The sequence below is a fragment of the Gekko japonicus genome, unplaced genomic scaffold, assembly GCF_001447785.1.
Source record: "Gekko japonicus isolate JY-2015 unplaced genomic scaffold, Gekko_japonicus_V1.1 scaffold1186, whole genome shotgun sequence".
Lineage (NCBI taxonomy): Eukaryota > Metazoa > Chordata > Lepidosauria > Squamata > Gekkonidae > Gekko > Gekko japonicus.
Genome location: NW_015164221.1, coordinates 332,331 through 350,502, shown reverse-complemented (window position 1 = coordinate 350,502; position 18,172 = coordinate 332,331). Strand labels below are relative to the sequence as shown.

Below are 18,172 nucleotides of genomic sequence, written 5' to 3'. Positions count from 1 at the left end.
TTCACATCCTACATGAGCCCCCAAATCACACATGTGGGCCATTATATTTCAGTCGTCAAAAGAAGTCCTCTGAAGAGTATTTAAACTTGTCACAAGCAAGTATACCTTAAATGCAGTAGAAAAGAGCTGTATCTGAATAAGAGTGACTCATGAAAGCTCATGTTGTTGTTGCTCAGTCGCACAGTCGAGTCCAACTCTTCGCGACCCCATGGACCACGTCATGCCAGGCCCTCCTGTCTTCCGCTGTCCTCTGAAGTGTGCTCTCATGTTCGATGTATCGATGATACTGTCTAACCATCTCATCCTTTGCTGTCCCCTTCTTCTTTGACCTTCAATCTTTCCCAGCATCAGGGTCTTCTCCAGTGAGTGCTCCCTTCTCATTTGGTGGCCAAAGTATTGGAGCTTCAATTTCAGGATCTGGCCTTCCAGGGAACAGTCAGGGTTGATTTCTTTTAGGATTGACTGATTTGATCTCCTTGCAGTCCAGGGGACTCTCAAGAGTCTTCTCCAGCACCATAATTCGAAAGCATCTATTCTTCGGTGCTTGGCTTTCCTTATAGTCCAACTTTCGCAGCCATACATTACTACTGGGAACACCATTGCTTTGACCATGCGGACTTTTGTTGGCAGGGTGATGTCTCTGCTTTTTATCATGCAGTTTAGGTTTGCCATCGCTTTCCTCCCAAGGAGCAGGCGTCTTTTAATTTCATGGCTGCAGTCACCATCTGCAGTGATCTGGGATTCCCAGGAACGTGAAGTCTGTCACTACTTTTATGACTTCTCCTTCTATTTGCCAAGGAGTGATGGGGCCAGATGCCATGATCTTAGTTTTTTTGATGTTGAGCTTCAAGCCCATTTTTGCGCTCTCCTCTTTTACCCTAAGCAAGAGGCTCTTTAGGTCCTCTTCACTTTCTGCCATCAGAGTGGTATTTGTCTGCATATCTGAGGTTATTGATCTTTTCCCCAGCAATCTTAACTCCAGCTTGTGATCCACCCAGGCCAGCATTTTGCATGATGTATTCTGCATATAAATTAAATAAGCAATGTGACAATATACATCCTTATCGTACGCCTTTTCCTACGCTAAACCAATCAGTTGTTCCATATCCGGTTCTAACTGTTGCTTCTTGACCCTTATACAGGTTTCTCAAGAGACATGTGAGGTGGTCTGATACTCCCATCTCTTTAAGAACCTGCCATAGTTTATTGTGATCCACACAATCAAATGGTTTAGCATAGTTAATGAAGCAGAAGTAGATGTTTTTCTGGTACTCTCTTGCTTTCTCCATAATCCAACGAATGTTGGCAATTCGATCTCTAGTTCCTCTACCTCTTCAAAACCCAGCTTGTACTTCTGGCAGTTCTCTATCCATGTACTGTTGGAGCCTAGCGTGTAGGATCTTGAGCATGACCTTGCTAGCGTGTGAAATGAGTGCAATTGTGCAATAGTTTGAACATTCCTTGGCATTGCCCATCTTTGGGATTGGAATGTATACTGACCTTCTCCAATCCTGTGGCCACTGTTGTGTTGTGTCACACCCGCAACATATTCTGTTAGTCTTTAAGGTTCTACTGGACTCTTGCTCTTTTCTACTACTACAGACAGACAAACATGGCTACTCATCTTTATCTACCTTAAATGCAACTATTCTTCATTGCCTTTCAATTACAGGCAAATACAATGATTGAAGACAGAAGGGCTGGTGAAGTTTATACTCTTTTGGTTCAGTCCGGAGAGAGACAAGCTTCCCAGAGGCAAAATTCTTTTCTACCTCAGGTAGTAAATCTGCAGAAGATGGACATCTCATTCCATCTTAATTCATTCCATCCATATCACCTGCCCTGCTGATACAAAGTGATGCGGTATCTGTGGGAGGCTGGCAAGAAGAGAGAGTTCTTGTGGTCTTGTCCTCAGTCTTTCTTTATTCCTTCATTTTTGGGGAGGGGGCATTTCTATGCTGCTTTTCTCTACCAAAGAGACCCAAAGAGACTTTAGAACAGCGGTTCTCAACCTGTGGGTTGCGACCCCCTTGGGGGTTGAACGACCCTTTCACAGGGGTCGCCTAAGACCATTGGAAAACACAAATTGTAATTAGAAATAAATATTTCACAATATATAATTACATATTGTTTTTGTGATTAATCACTATGCTTTAATTATGTTCACTTTGCGAAATTACAGTTATGAAGTAGCAACGAAAATAATTTTATAGTTGGGGGTCACCACAACATGAGGAATTGTATTAGGAAGGTTGAGAACCACTGCTTTAGAACAACCAGTTTAGACCTACAGCTTCAAACAAACAAAATGAAGAAGACACAAACATGTCCTGGGCTTGGTCCTAGCTGACCAAGTTGCCTAAGAGAAGCCTCAGAAGGAGAACCACTTTTAGAGCTCACGCCTCTGGCTACTCCCAGGCTAAGAAACGGCAAGCAGAGGAGAAAAACGCTTACCCACATAAAATCCAACTACTTCTAAAAAACCTAGCAGAGCTTCTCTTCTCCACCCCCCCCCCCACCCCCCGGCATTCTTGGAACTGTACTTTCCAGAATGCCTGAACGACAGGCATTCGGGGGTGTCACACTGCCTCTCTTTTATTTTGTGAGACGAGGTGTGATGTGGTTTTAAAAATTTCTTGTTGTTTCTTTCTCTCACTCAAGGTATGTAATGCTGCCACCAGGAATTCAAATTCCAGTCTTATTCATTAACCTTTCCCACAGTATCGTGGCCAAGCTCTAAGAGGATGAGACTCTTATATTTTAAACAGCATATGCCTCCGGGTTAACAATAAATAAGATAAAACTTTATTTGCACAAGAAGCGTACTGGTTACAAGATGCGTTGTTAATTGTCTTTTCAGTGAATATACCTTCTCCAATCTTTATGTTGCTATGTTGCTCAGTAAAATCTTTTCCTTTTTAACTCGGGTCTCTGTCAGCTTTTCCCCCCTCACACTTTTTAAATACTCGGACAATATTAGATTTTGCTTAACATGCCCCCTGAAGTATTTTTCTTTCTCCTTTAGAATCTTAATGCCTTTCACAACATTTATAAATGATTCTAATTAAAAGACCGCTTCTCAGACTCTGTGTAGACTGACAACTGACAGCTGCTGACACTGCCTTCTCTCTGTGCACACACCTGCCTCTTAGCTCCGCCCACACACACTCCGTCACCAACCACTCACCTCACTCATCCCCCTCTTTCACCCCCCTTGTTCTTCTGAAACTTAACAACCATTGAAAGAAACACACACTTATAACTTGAAATTATTACAGGGGCCCTTAGAATTTTCCCCTAAAAAGGGAGAAAGAAAAGATGGATAGTGCAACAGTTCTCCTTTTTCTTCTGACTTTTATTCCCCTGCAGCATGGCAGACAAACTGGGGTGAAAAAAAAATGTGAGGAGCATCTAAAAGCATAAGAAGGGCCCTGCTGGATCAGACCAATGGCCCATCTAGTCCAGCCTCCTGTCTCACACAGTGGCCAACCAGTTCCTCTGGACCAACAGACCACAGAGGCTGAGGCCTTCCTAAGAACATAAGAAGAGCCCTGCTGGATCAGACCAATGGCCCATCTAGTCCAGCCTCCTGTCTCACACAGTGGCCAATCAGTTCCTCTGGACCAACAGACCACAGAGGCTGAGGCCTTCCTAAGAACATAAGAAGAGCCCTGCTGGATCAGACCAATGGCCCATCTAGTCCAGTCTCCTGTCTCACACACTGGCCAACCAGTTCCTCTGGACAGCCGACAACAGGGCATAGAGGCCGAGGCCTTCCACTAGAACCCCATGGGACACAGGATGACATCAGCAGGTATGCTATGGTGTTCTGAGCTCTCCAAGAGCTCTAACAAAACAAGTTTTTTGATGATTCAACATAAGCCACTGCATTTGTTTGAGGTGGAATCCATGGCAGGCTGGGGAAGGACTTACCTGCCTCTAGTTAGAGACCTGTATCTCCCCTTGGCATAAAGACAGGAAGCTTAGTATATATTTGTGCAGTGACTCAACATCTAACAAAATACCCTGAACAACCACAAGCCTGGAACCATTCTCAGTCTCATTGAACTCTGTTAGTCAAACACCTCAGATGCAAGGGGAGAAGACGTGACTAACATTATTGTTAAAAAAGATAATTAGTTATAATCATTTTTAAAAGTCTCAAGCACCTCCAGGTACTTCCAATACTATACACTTTTATGATATCTTATACTAAAGGTCCCTAGAAGGACATTCACTTTACTACTACCCCAAGAATAAAGGGAATATGATACACCCCATTTCTACACACGAACCACGCAGTCACTTTTAAACCTGTTTAAAAATATAATCTGCATAATTCCCCAGCCCAACCTAGATTAGTTCAATATTCAGAAAACATACAAACCCCCCACCCAACAGTGTAAAAAAATCCACACAGCAGAAACAAGGCTCAGAAAATGGGGAGGAGAGGGGGTTAGTTAGATACCAACCATTGTGGTGCCGATATAACAACTGAGTCCTACAGGAGAACTGGATTCTTACTGTCCCCCTAAGGTAACATAATAAACTTTAAAGATCTGAGCACTAATTGTTGACATGTCACACACAAGGGGTATTGGTGTGTGTGGAGTGCTCCGGGAGAGATGCCAGGAAAGGGACCCAAGTTTTCAGCTCTGCACTGGTCTATAAGCTCTTTCCTTCGGTGGGCTCCCCTCCCCCCAATAGGGTGCTTTGTTGGGAAGTGAAGCTCCTTCCATTCTAAGTGGAGTCGGTTGCCACACAACCCTTGAACTCATTCTCTTGCAGGAACAGAGAGCACTGGGCAGCACCTACTTTGGTGGATGAATCATTAGCAGTCACTGAGCACTTAAACACAGGACAGGTGAACTTGGTTCACATGGTGTCAGCCTCCTCTAGGAGGAGGGGGCTCTGTCACCTGATGAAAGACGTCTGGGGAGGTATCACTGAGGGGGGCAGCCAATCGCAGGTTCCCCCAAGTTCCCCATATGTCCCCCCAAGAGCGCTACGGTCTGGGGCCCAAAATTTGCTAACTGTGCCGGGCCCCAAAGATGCAAAACTGGTCGCTACAAGGGCCAGGGCCTTTTCGGTGGCGGCCCCTACCTGGTGGAATGAGCTCCCGGAGGAGATCTGGGCCCTGCGGGATTTGATGCAGTTCCGCAGGGCCTGCAAGACGGAGCTCTTCCACCAGGCTTTCGAGTAGGGGCTGCCCCCCCCGTTATATTGTCATCATAGGGGGGTGGAAAAGGCCCTAGGAAAGAACGTCTGAACTTTTAACATCTTAATATTGAAGCCACTGAATGCCTACCGGGAATGTTTGGATATGGTCAGTCATCTTTCTGGGTTTTGGAACTGAGGATTGAGCACTTTATTTGTATTGAGACTGGTTTTAAACTGTACAGTATGTTTTAAATGTATAGGATGTTTTTTTATTGTTGCAAGATTTCTTGCTCTGTAAGCCGCCCTGAGCCCTACGAGGGAGGGCGGGGTATAAATTTAATAAATAAATAAACAGCTGGGTGGGAGGCAATGCAGCAGACAGACTTGCTGTCTTTGGAGGGGGGCAGGAAGGGTACTAGAAGGGGAGGCAGGCAGCTGGCTCAGGTCCTAGATGCTGTAGCTGGGGACTCGGAGCCCTTTCTGGGGCTCTGGGGTGGCAGCCAAGCAGGAACAGCTAGAGACCAGCCACAGGGGAGTAATGCTTTCTCTCAGCTCACAGAGGGGCAGGCAGTATCTATGGCAGCAGCTTACAAGCACCTGGGGGGGGGGATTGCTGGATGTCACAAGGGCCACCAGGGACAGTCAGGTGTGCATTGAGAAGAGATGTACTGCAACAAATGACAAGATCATCTATTGGAACAATGGGAGCTGTTGGAATGCCCGCTGAATATACTGGGAACTGGGAATGCCAACTGACTTGCATGGGATCCACTGAAATACGCTGCTGCTCACAAAACTTACAACAAATGCAAACTGGATTCAGCATTAACAGTCTCTGGGCAAAGATAGATTGCTCTGGGACCGCAGTAACAGCACCCAGAGTGGAAGGATGGTCATTCCAGTCCCAGAACATCTGCACCCCGGAGGAGTCTATTGGGGCATCTGGTGGCAGTATTGCATGCCCCCCACATCTGAGCCCACCCAAGTGGCCCCCTCATCTGCTCTGCCACTGGTGGAGGTGGCCAGATGGGTGGCTCAGGGAGACCTTGGCAGCGTGACTGGGCTGCCAGGAGGAGCCCCCATAGGTGAGCTGAGGACACCCGCAAACTGTACAAACTCTCCTTGAAATTTCCCTGTGCCCCTTCCAAGGTGAGGGGGCATCCTTTGCACACTGTCGGCCAAGGGCCTGCTTGGGATCTCCACGGGAGGGGGATTACTGATGCCCTTGTCAATTCCTGTCAGCTGCCCAGGGACTCGTGACGTGACAGGACTTGGTCCCTTTAAGGAAGTGAATAGTGCGGAGACAAAGCCAGCATCCTAGGCCATGTCCCTCCCTGGCCTGTGACAAATCCCTGCCAGGCCAACAGGTCTGCCAGGTCCTGATTGACTCTGCCTGTCCTGTCCGTCACAGTCCAGCTGTTGCAACACAACAACCGGCTGGGATGGTATGGCACAGTTGCTGGGGATGCTGGCACAGTTGTGGCCTCGGAACCCCAGCTACAAGTAGGGGTATGCGCAAAAATAATAATAATAAAAAAAAATTCGGCCCATTCAGATTCAGCCGAATCGGGCAGAATCAATTTCGGCTGGCAGTAAGACTCCCGCATGTCAGTTTCGTCAGTACCATTGCCAGCCGAATGTCAATTTCAGCCCCATTATATCCTATGGGCCACTGAAGTCAATGGCGAAAACATAGGGTATATTCTGGGGGCTGGAGGGCAGGGGGCTTGAGGGAAAGACTCCAAACTCACAGGGTAGCTGCTGGAGCCTCTCCCCAAGATACCAACCAAGTTTTAAGAGCATTGGACCAGGGGGTCCAATTCTACGGGCCCTCAAACAGGTTGCCCCTATCCCCTCCACTGTTCTCTATGGTGGGAAAAAAGTTACATTGTTCTGTATGCCGCCCTGAGCCAGCCTTGGCCGGGAGGGCGGGATACAAATTAAATTAAATCAAGGCAAATCACCCACGATTCCACAGAGGCTTGTCTGCATGTAACAGAGACACCTCTCACACTTATGGGGCTGTCCCCCCCTTTTAAAAGATAATTTTATGAAATGTCTTCTCAAAACACACCACCAATCTAAAAAAAAAGGTTCATAAAAATACATAGTTTGTTGGCAGCATGTGGCGAAACATAACAAAGCACTTAGACGCATCAAGAAAGGCTCTAGCAGTGCAGTTATCATATTTTTAATTTAAAATTTAAATTTAAAATTACTCATTGTATCCTGGGTAATGAAACAAAAAGGCAGCTGGATGAAAAGACTTAATTAAACTTCAAGAACACAGTGAGAACCAAACATAAAGCTGCAAGAAGTGCAGAATGTGGTAAACTATCTTTACCGTTTAAAATGTGGTTTCCAAGGAACAATTAAACAAAAATGAACTCCCACGGTTAAAAAAAAGCTGACAAGGGGGCAATGGGAGAATAAGATTGTGTTGGCATCTAAAAGTGTTTACTACTGATGGGGAATACTCAGTCCCAATCCTCCTACTAGATTTGAGGGATCTATCCTTGACCCCAGTCAATTTGAAAGTCACAGACTCTGAAATGGGACCAAAAAGGTTTTTAAAAAACTTTTAGGCCCTTGCCTATTCCTAGAGAGCCAGTTTGGTGTAGTGGTTTGAAGTACAGACTCTAATCTGGGAGAACCGTGTTTGATTCCCCACTCCTCCACATGCAGCTGCTGGTGTGACCTTGGGTCAGTCAAAAGTTCTTTCAGAGTTATTAAAAACATAACATATGAGAAGCCAATGTCCAACACTGTCACACAGTGGCTCCTGCTGTTACATGGGCAGGCCCTTTCGAGGTAGTGGGTATTAACATATCTACCGTAAAAGACCTCTGACGGTAGGGCATCAAAGCGTGCTAGCATAAAAGCTCATCTTAGTGATGGTGCTGTGAGCTGTAGAAAATAATCAGCTATAAGCCCATTCCTTGGAGTTATGTTAAACGTCAGAGGGGAAGGGGTTTGCTTTTCAATATTGAACATTCTCTGTTTCAAGGACCTAAAAATTTGAGATTCACCTGACAAAATCAGGGAGTCAAGGAGACATCCAAAATCACATCCAAACTCTTGATGGATGGCGCCAGTATCAATGGCATCCTGTCAAAAGCGGGAAGCCTAGAGTCCAGCCCCCACCACCACCACAGAACCTCCATCTTCATTGGATTCAGTCTCAGCCTCCTCTTTTTTAACCATCCCACCATTTCTTCCAGACCTTCAGCCAGATTTTGCAGGGTGGAAGCCAGGTGGGCCATCCAATAATAGATACAGCTGGGTGTCATCCGCATACTGGTGACACCCAAGCCCGAAACTCCGCACCAGCTGGGCAAAGGGGTGCATATAGGTGTTAAATGATATCAGGGAGAGGAGTGTCCCCTGAGGAACCCCACATAATAAGGGTTGCCTAGAGGACACATCCTCTCCCAGTGCTACCCTCTGTCCCCGACCACGGAGAACTGAGGAAAGCCATTGAAGGGCCACCCCACGAACTCCTGTGTTGGTGAGGCGGTGAATCAGAAGATTGTGATCAACTGTTTCTAATGCTGCTGAAAGGTCGAGCAACAACAGCAACCCCAATCCGCCTCAATCTACCTGTCTATGCAGATTGTCTATCAAGGCTACCAACACCATCTCCATCCCATGGCTGGGACGAACTATGTACTGTGACTTTATGAAAGAGATTCTGTATAAATAAGATACGTTTTTGTTTACAATAGAATTTGTTTTCTACCTTCAACTTTTTCCTACTTCTCAAATGGCAAAAATTAAAGATTCACTAGCCTTGGTACCATAGGGTACAGCAACATGCAACTTTTTCTAAAGTCTTGGATATAGCTGCAATTTTCCTTATAGAAAAAAAATTATACTTTTACATTTAATAAATACACCAAATAGTACAATTTTATATGCTGACTACATTATAAAGAACACATTTCATATTATTACATCAGTAAAAGAGGTTTTGATTTCATAGGAAAGTATCCTCCGGTATATATAATTCTATTTTGGTCATGGACTCCCCTGAACATTCCAACACGCTCCAAAATCAGTTCGCTCTCTGATCTTTCATTCAGAGGGTCTCCCTATCTACTGGCTGCTTTGCCTGAGTCATGCCTCCAACAATCTAAACAATTTGCTGTCCCCCCCCCCCACAGCCAGTCAGAACACAGAGGTTATTTGCATATGTGGCCTGATTCACCTTTGCCTCGGAACACAGAGGTCGTTTGCATATGCGGCCTCACTGGCCTTTCCCGTTAACATTCTAAACAGTTTGCTGTTGATGTTCTGAGGTAAAATAAATTTCCCCTTCGCGTCTGTTGGGGGAAACCATGGTTGCAAATCTCCAGGTGAGGGCTAAAGATCACTCAGAATTACAACTGCTTTCCAGATGGCAGAGATCAGTTCCCCTGGAGAAAATGGTGGACTCTGTGTCCTTATATCCTGCTGGCTCTACCCCTCAAATCTACAGGTATTTCCCAACCCAGAGTTGGCAACCTTGTAATCGGCTATGGAACCACTTTCCAGACCCTTGGAACCCAGAAAACATGGCACAGGAGGAGGTGATTTACTACCTTAGCTGTGACTGCATAGCCCCAAATTAAGATAAACCAGCCTCCAGGCAGCACCTGGAGATCTCCAGCTATTGAAACTGATGGCCAGATGATCAAGATTAGTTCTCCTGGAGACAATGGCTGCTTTGGGCAGTGGATTCTATAGCATTATACCCTGCTGAGGTCCCTCCACACCCCAAACCCTGCCCTCCCCAGGCTCTACCCCTCAAATCGACAGGTATGTTCCAACCCAGAGTTGGCAACCGTGTAATCGGCTATGGTACCACTTTCCAGACCCTTGGAACCCAGAAAACATGGCACTGGAGGAGGTGCTTTTCTACCTTAGCTGTGACTGCATAGCCCCAAATTAACATAAGCCAACCTCCAGGCGGCACCTGGAGATCTCCAGCTATTAAAACTGATGTCCAGATTACCAAGATCAGTTCTCCTGGAGACAATGGCTGCTTTGGGCAGTGGATTCTATGGCATTATACCCTACTGAGGTCCCTCCCCACCCCAAATCCTGCCCTCCCCAGGCTCTACCACTCAAATCTACAGGTATTTCCCAACCCAGAGTTGGTAACCGTGTAATCGGCTATGGAACTACTTTCCAGACCCTTGGAGCACAGAAAATATGGCACAGGAGGAGGTGCTTTTCTACCTTAGCTGCCATTGCATAACACCCCCTCCCCCTCAAAAAATAAGACAGAGGTGGAGAGAACCATATCTGTTACCATGAGGCTGTCCTCCCATTCTATCCAGTTGGGGCAGCAAAATGACTTGAGACAGCCCTGCCATAGCTAAGCAGAAGGAAAGAAACATGGCTTGCCTCCCTCTATTTTCTGCTTCCCTCTGCCCCCCCACCAGCCACAGTCGGGACACTCATCTGGAGCTTCCTTCTAGATCTCGTTGTATTTCTTCCCACAACGGGCATTACTCCTAGTCATATATATTTCAATTTCCCCCAAATATTCATTTTAAGGGGGTTTTCCCTCCTGATGCCTTCCAAATATTCAGAAATTTTACATCCTAAACTATCCCTTTTAGTAGCTGTCCCAGGAGTGAGATATATGCAACTTGCACAGTAATGAGTCCCAAGATGATTGTGAAAGCTATTGTAGTCTTTCAGCTTTATCTTTCCCCCCAGTTCTCACACATGCCAGGCACTTCTGGCCTTTCCTGGTGCTTGGGGGGGGGGGGGGGGGAGACCCTTATCCAAATAAGACACAGCAAATGTCATGTTTATATAGGGACATTCGAAGCCGATTAGGGGGGGAAATGTTGTGTTTGATTTGGAAGAGTACTAAAACATGTTTAGCAGCAATAGGACAATGACAAAACAGGACAATTTCCTCATGACTCAGACACCTGCTCCTACAAAAACAGAGATTAGCAGCAATTATCTAGGAACAAAAACAAATGTGGCAGAATTTTCTCCAACAATGATGTCATGGCTCAGGTGGGGTGTCACCTGACGCTGCCACCACTATGGATTTAGGATCCCTTGAGAAGGCCCAGAGCACCCTCCCAAGACCTTCAGACCTCCCTTTTGGCCGAATAATAGGCGTGAGAACCAGGCAGAGTAAACAAGAAAAGGTTTATTTTATAGGAGGTCAAATAAACAAGGTGCAGAATAATAACAGTAAGTGGGTGAAAAGAAAAAGAATCAAATGCCCTAACGTGTCTAAATATATACTGTCCCTAGCTCACTATCTCAAGTGGCCTTAGTCTACTCACCCTTCCCTCAGGATGAGGGTTTCTTCCCCACAGCAGCCTCTCTGGCCTTGTTTCCTGGGAAGAAGAACAGATTTCCCTCTTGTACCAGTTCTTTTATTCCCCAGCCCTCTTCTTCCCTATTGGTCAAAATCAGCGCCAAAACTTCCCAAGGCCTTCTGGGATTTGTAGGCCCAGCCTCCTCCCACTGCTAGCCAGGCCTCTGGTGGCACAGCCCAGATCATGACAATGGATATCGTTACAATCAAAGTTCAGTTAGTATGCCTAAAATATGAATGTGGCAAAGTTTTCAGGTGTATGACCAACCTTTGTAATGCTAGGACTAGCAAACTATTTCAGCATCTAAAGTATGAGGTTACTTTTGCGGCCGCCAGTACTCTACAGGGCAATAGAAAAGACTTCAATTTCCAAGGCTCTAGCATCTAATTGGTTGGGGCCTAGCCAATCAGCCCTGTTGTTAAATTTTCTTCTGACATCAGGGCTCAAAAGATATAAAAACTGATATGCCTTAACAATACCACTCACTTTCAAGAGGGAAAAATCACTTCAGAAATGTTTTAAATACTGCAGCCCTTATGAACGTGTCATGAAATGATTCTTTCCATGACATTCCTACACACAACAGACTATAATGCCATAACTTCCACTACATGGATGATAACTAGGGATGGGCATGGACTGGACCACAGACCTAATTTTGTCACGGACCGGGGAAAGGACTTTGAAGTCTCTAGCTTGGGGAGGGGCACATTTGACAAACTCCTTCACCTTTTGCACATTGGACCATAGGATCTCCCCCCCCCCCCCATGTCATTCTGCACGCAACTTGCAGGGCAGATTGAGGGCCATCCCGGGGAGGTCTGCTGCAACTTTGATGCCTCTAGCTTGTGTGGAGGGGAGAGTTTGACAGACTCCTCCCCTTTTGCAGAATGGACCACAGAATCTTTTCCCCCTCCCCCAATGCCAATCTGCAGGCAACTTGGTGGTCAGGTAGAGAGCCATCCCGGGGAGGTCTGCTGCAACTTTGATGCCTCTAGCTTGCGGGGGCCGTTTGACACACTCCCGAACCTGCAGCCGTGATTTCCCCAAAGAGCCCTTTCCTGGGGGCACCTGCTTTGGGGGGGGGCGTAACTCAGCCCCCCTAAATCTAATCTTCTCCAAACTTGGAAGGCAGGTATAGAGGAGAGTCACCTGGAGACTTCCTGCGAGTTTGGTATCTCTAGCCCATGGGGGGGGGGGGCTGTTGCAGTATGTCCCGAAGTCACGGACTGCACAAACCATGGACCAATACGAACCTTTATGTTTCTGGTCCAAGCCCATCCCTAATGATAACCCTTCTGGGCTGGCCACATGGAAGATAAAGTGGGTACTCTGCTCTAGAACAGATCTCAGGGTAATGGACGACACATTGTTTAGGAGCACACATGTGGCAGATTTTCAGGACCCGAAACCAGTGATATGGAAGCACCAGAAGGCTTATTTAGAAAGTTTATGCTACCTTCCAGGAAAACTGCTTGAGATGATATACAACATAAAACACATAAAACAATGCCAGTTCAAAGCAGCCAACTCAATAGAACTAGTTAAAAAAATCTCAAGCCAGCAGCAATAAAAACCAATTACTCAGTAATATGAGCAAGATAAAAAGACTGACTGGGGACCTGAGGCAATGACTGAAAGTAGATTGCTTTCACTTTCTTTGTCCCATTCCTTTGCATACAGTTATCAGAAACTAATGGTTGCTTCTGAGATTGACCAAGGCTGTGTTACAGGGATTTTTGTTATGGAGGAATTACTATTTATACAGTTAGTAATTATGTAACAGATGGGTTAAGGGAAGTAGTATTTGATCACACTATCTTCCACCCACCCCCAGCAAGTACTCCCTTGCTGAGGACTCACACTACAGAACTGGAAAAAAAAAAGAGATGGTGGCTTGGGGAATGTTGCTACACCTCCAGTTTTTGTAGAAGCTTGTACCAGTTCTGACAGTGACTGAGCCATGAAAGACAGTGCATTGGTTGTAGGCATACAAACATAAAAGCCAGCCAAAACAAGCATGAAAACGACCACTGGTTACTCACCATGAAGGGTCCTTCTCCTCTGAGGCTTGGAGGACATCTTGTGGGTGATTCCCATGCATCACTTAGGAAGGCAGGACTAATTTCAATTACTTCCTGTTTCCTGTAGTGGGAGTCACCCTAGGCTCAGTTCTGGTGCTCCAAAAGCAATACACTAACTTAACCATTGTAAAAAAGAGAACTTGAACATCAACAAGAGTACAGCCAAATCACAAACATTGGAACAGGAAGAAAAAGGTGAGTCCTCTCTCTCACCGTAATCTTATTATTATTTTTAAATAGAGTGTGAAAGAACAGCATAGTAGATAGAGGAAATGACGACCCAGGAGCGCCAAGATGTCCTCCAAGCCTCAGAGAAGGACCCTTCACGGTGAGTATGTACAGTCAAGATGCAGATATCATCTTGGGTTTCTTATAATTAGAGTATAATACCAATCTATATAAACAAGAAATTCTAGGTTGCTTCAGTCACACACCTCTTACTAGTAGCAATGATATTGTGGGAGCTGCTGGAAAGAGCAGAGCGTTGGAGTATGCCCACACAGAAAGGTAACCAACAGTGCAATCCTGATCAGTTATTCCAGATGTTAACACTAGCTCAACTCGACGCAGAACAGCAAGGTTAGTTACAGGAGTAGTTTTATCATTTTACAGAACACAGAAGCAGATTGTTTATTAGGTATGAGCTATAATGGAGACTAAGAGTAAAGGAATGGAAAACATTATAAGTATATGACTTTGTTGTAAGTATATGTCCCACTGGTGGTGGAAAGTGTCAAGTCACAGTTGACTTATGACGACCCTGCAGAGTTTTCAAGGCAACAGAGGTTCATAGGTAGTTTGCCATTGCCTGCCTCTGCCTCATGACGCTAGTATTCCTTGGAGGTCTTCCATCCAAATATCAGCCACGGCTGACCCTGCTTAGCTTCCCAGATGTGACAAGATCGGGCTATCCTGGGCTATCCAGGACAGGACCATAATCTCTTTGGAGGCAGAACTATAGTTTAAGGGGCGGTCTGTCTCCAAACAGGACGGGACAGGCCATATGTTGGTTATTATATCTGGTGACTTTACCATATGTATTGTGTCTGAAGAGTTCAAGGCTTTGCCCTTAGGCAATTCATGTGAGTGCAAGTATTCAAAAGATACTGTACGGTGAATGCAATATGATTTTTGTGCAAATCTTTATACTCTGTTCCGACTAACAAAGAAGTTCCTATATACATAAAAACCTTTACTATCATTTGTCTACCCAGAAAACCTCACCTTCAATACAAAATAATCCAAACAACTTCCTCCTTGAGGCATCAGATCTTCTATCGCAGTCTTACATAAACAAAAATCTACACTGAAGAAATAAGTGTATGACAAAGGACACACAATATCCACAAACCTTCGAATTCTTAAGCAAAACTGTACTTAGAAGATGTTTAGGCCTTGGATTCATTATGAGCACTTTTAATATTCACATAACACGGAAAGTATAAATACTGCTTCCCATCTTCTCCCAACTATCTTGGGGTATGCGGGCACTGCATATTACAACTTGGAAACTGGAGCTAAAGAAGCACAGCCTAATTCAAACACCACTTTCAGCAGCAGAAATCTACATGTGGCGGACAAGCAAATACACACAACACCCTCTTTATCACACAGATAATGTAGCAAAAGCGTGACACAGTTCTTCCCCTCCCTGCCCTTAAGGTATGCATGAGGGAACCAGCCCCCATAACTTTTGGAATTATGAGTTGGAAAAAAATACAAACCTATTCCACCACCACACCATTCCCACCCAGTAAATGGTCACTGTCATAAATTGCCTTGGTATCCACTGGAGAATTAAAAAAGGAAAGGGGGGGGGGGGGACTACGAAAACAAAGTGCCTGAATAGGCCTAGGGGTGAATTAAAACCAGGATAATGGAGACCTTAGGTCTGAGCCAGGTAAGACTTCAACCTAGTTGCCATAAGTAGTCTTCTCCCTTCATGGAGAGAAAAGTTCACCTGCATACCAAGGCTGGTGCTCAGCACTAGCACCTTAATGTGCATTAAAGCACCAACAGCAATAAATTTGCATTCTTTGCACATTGTACAACCCTCACATGCCCTGTTGATATTAACTTCTCATACTCATGCACAATGCTCCGAGCAACATTGCAGGCAGTTGGTTTTTTCATCACACAAGTTTCTATAGCTCAGACAGGATGCTATTTAAACCTACAGGCAATGTAACATGCACCTGAGTTTAATGCACACCTCAAAGAATCAAGCTGATAGTTTTAATTAGAAGTTTGGTCCAGGGTAAACACAATGGGGGTTGTTGTTTTAAAGTACAAATGAATTCAAAAATAAAAAAATACCCCATTATATTCTCAACTGCCTCTTCCTTCCTCCAAAAAAAAAAGAGGAAAAATAATTGTGAATTTATTTACTTTAGGCTAAGCATCACTCTATTCTGTACAACTCTTATAAATTCCTGGTGAATTTGTTGGGGGGGCAGAGAGAAAGGGGACAGTTTCCCTCTCCCAATTTTATGCATCGCTGGACGGTCCCCAAAGGAGTTTTGTCGTTTCCAAAGGAAAAAAAAGATGAAAGAACACAACAAGAACCAGATGCGAGTAATTTAAAAAGATGAAGCCAGCCACGAGGCAATGCTCCCTCTAAGCTGCGGAGTCTTAAGAGCAAAAATTCTACTTTGTGAACAACTGGCATGAAAGTTGTCAGTGAGCGATTCAGCTGCTGCATAAATAAGGTTGTTCTGGAGCCAGCCTTCCCGGGTGAAGACAAAAATGTGTGCGCTGGAGGCTAAAAAAACCTGCGCCCTAGCTCACACTCACTCAGCTGAGAGAGAACACTGATTTGGAACCATCCTTCCTGGGCGAAGACAAAAATGTCTGAGCTGGAGGCTAAGAAACCGTGAGCTAGCTCACACTCACTCAGCTGAGAGCAAACACCGCTCCGGAGCCATCCTTCCTGAGCTAAGACAAAAACCTGTGAGCTGGAGGCTAAAAGAAACCTGCGACCTAGCTCACACTCACTCAGCTGAGAGGGAACACCGCTCCGGAGCTATCCTTCCTGAGCTAAGACAAAAACCTGTGAGCTGGAGACTAAAAACCTGCGAGCTAGCTCACACTCACTCAGCTGAGAGGGAACACTGCCCTGGAGTCCTCCTTCCTGGGCGAAGACGAAAATGTGTGTGCTGGAGGCTAAAAAACCCTGCGAGCTGGCTCACACTCACTCAGCTGAGAGGGAACACTGCCCTGGATCCCTCCTTCCTGGGCAAAGACAAAAACCTGTGAGCTGGAGGCTAAAAAACTCTGCGAGCTAGCTCACACTCACTCAGCGGAGAGGGAACACTGATTTGGAACCATCCTTCCTGGGCGAAGACAAAAACCTGTGAGCTGGAGGCTAAAAAACCCCCTGCGAGCTAGCTCACACTCACTCAGCTGAGAGGGAACACTGTGAGCTGGAGGCTAAAACACCCTGCGAGCTGGCTCACACTCACTCAGCTGAGAGGGAACACTGTGAGCTGGAGGCTAAAACACCCTGCGAGCTGGCTCACACTCACTCAGCTGAGAGGGAACAATGCCCTGGAGTCAGCCTTCCTGGGCAAAGACAAAAGCCTGTGAGCTAGCTCACACTCACTTAGCTGAGAGGGAACACTGCTCTGGAGCGCTCTCCTTCCTGGACGAAGACAAAAACCTGTGAGCTGGAGGCTAAAAAACCCTGTGAGCTAGAGGCTAAAAAACCCTGCGAGCTAGCTCACACTCACTCAGCTGAGAGGGAACACTGATTTGGAACCCTCCTTCCTGGTCGAAGACAAAAACCTGTGAGCTGGAGGCTAAAAAAACCTGCGAGCTAGCTCACACTCACTCAGCTGAGAGGGAACACGGCGAGGTAATCCCCCCCGCCCCCCTCCTCCTCACCACGACGTGCGCGCCGGACAGCGCCAGAGGCTTGGGGCTGGTCACCAGCGACGCGAGGTAGAGCAGCAGGAGGAAGGCCGAGAGGAGGGCGACCCCGCCCACCGCCAAGAGGAGGGCGACCCAGGGCATCTCGGGAACCCGCCGCCGCCAGACGCAGAGGCTCGGCCGAACACGGGCGGGAAGAGACCCCGACCCTCCGCAGCTGCCACGGCCGCCTCTCTGACTGACCGGCCGCGTCGCAGGCAGCTACCCCGAGCCAAGAAGGGGAAGAGGGGTGGGGCGGGGCGAAACCGGCCGCGCCCGCCATTGGCCAGCGCGGGACAGAGGGAGGACGCGATTGGCTGCCCCGCGCCGGGAGGGGGAAAAATAGGAACCGAGAAAAGTGACGTCTTCGCGCGCCGATTGGCCGCCCGCGGCGCCTCAGAAGAGAGGCGGGGGCGGGCGGAACGGGACGGTTGAGGGGGAATCGTGAGGAGAATTGGCGGGCTCTTTTTGGCGTTGGGCCTCGCGTGGCTGGGTGAAGAAGAAGGGGAGGCGCGGAGGGGGCTCTCTGGCCGGGCTCCGTCGGCCGGCCTCCTGTCGGTCTGTGTCGCCGGTCAGTTTCCTCCCGGCGCCGTGTGAACACTGGTGTTGCTGCGTAGCGGTGTAAAGGCGTCGGGTTGGCGCCTGAGGGGGACCCAGATCCGCGAGACGGATGGGCGGCCTTGGCCATCC

At 46.7% G+C, this 18,172-nt stretch overlaps 1 protein-coding gene across 1 annotated transcript in view; it reads right to left on the bottom strand.

Annotated features, from left to right (window-relative positions):
• The window catches only part of KDSR (3-ketodihydrosphingosine reductase), a 79,116-nt gene extending 61,418 nt beyond the window's left edge, over positions 1–17,698 (bottom strand). The window contains exon 1 of the mRNA XM_015408537.1: positions 17,459–17,698. Coding sequence (XP_015264023.1) covers positions 17,459–17,587 — 129 coding nt within the window. The 5' untranslated portion in view covers positions 17,588–17,698. The remainder of the gene's footprint in view (positions 1–17,458) is intronic.
• Positions 17,699–18,172: the final 474 nt, after the last annotated feature.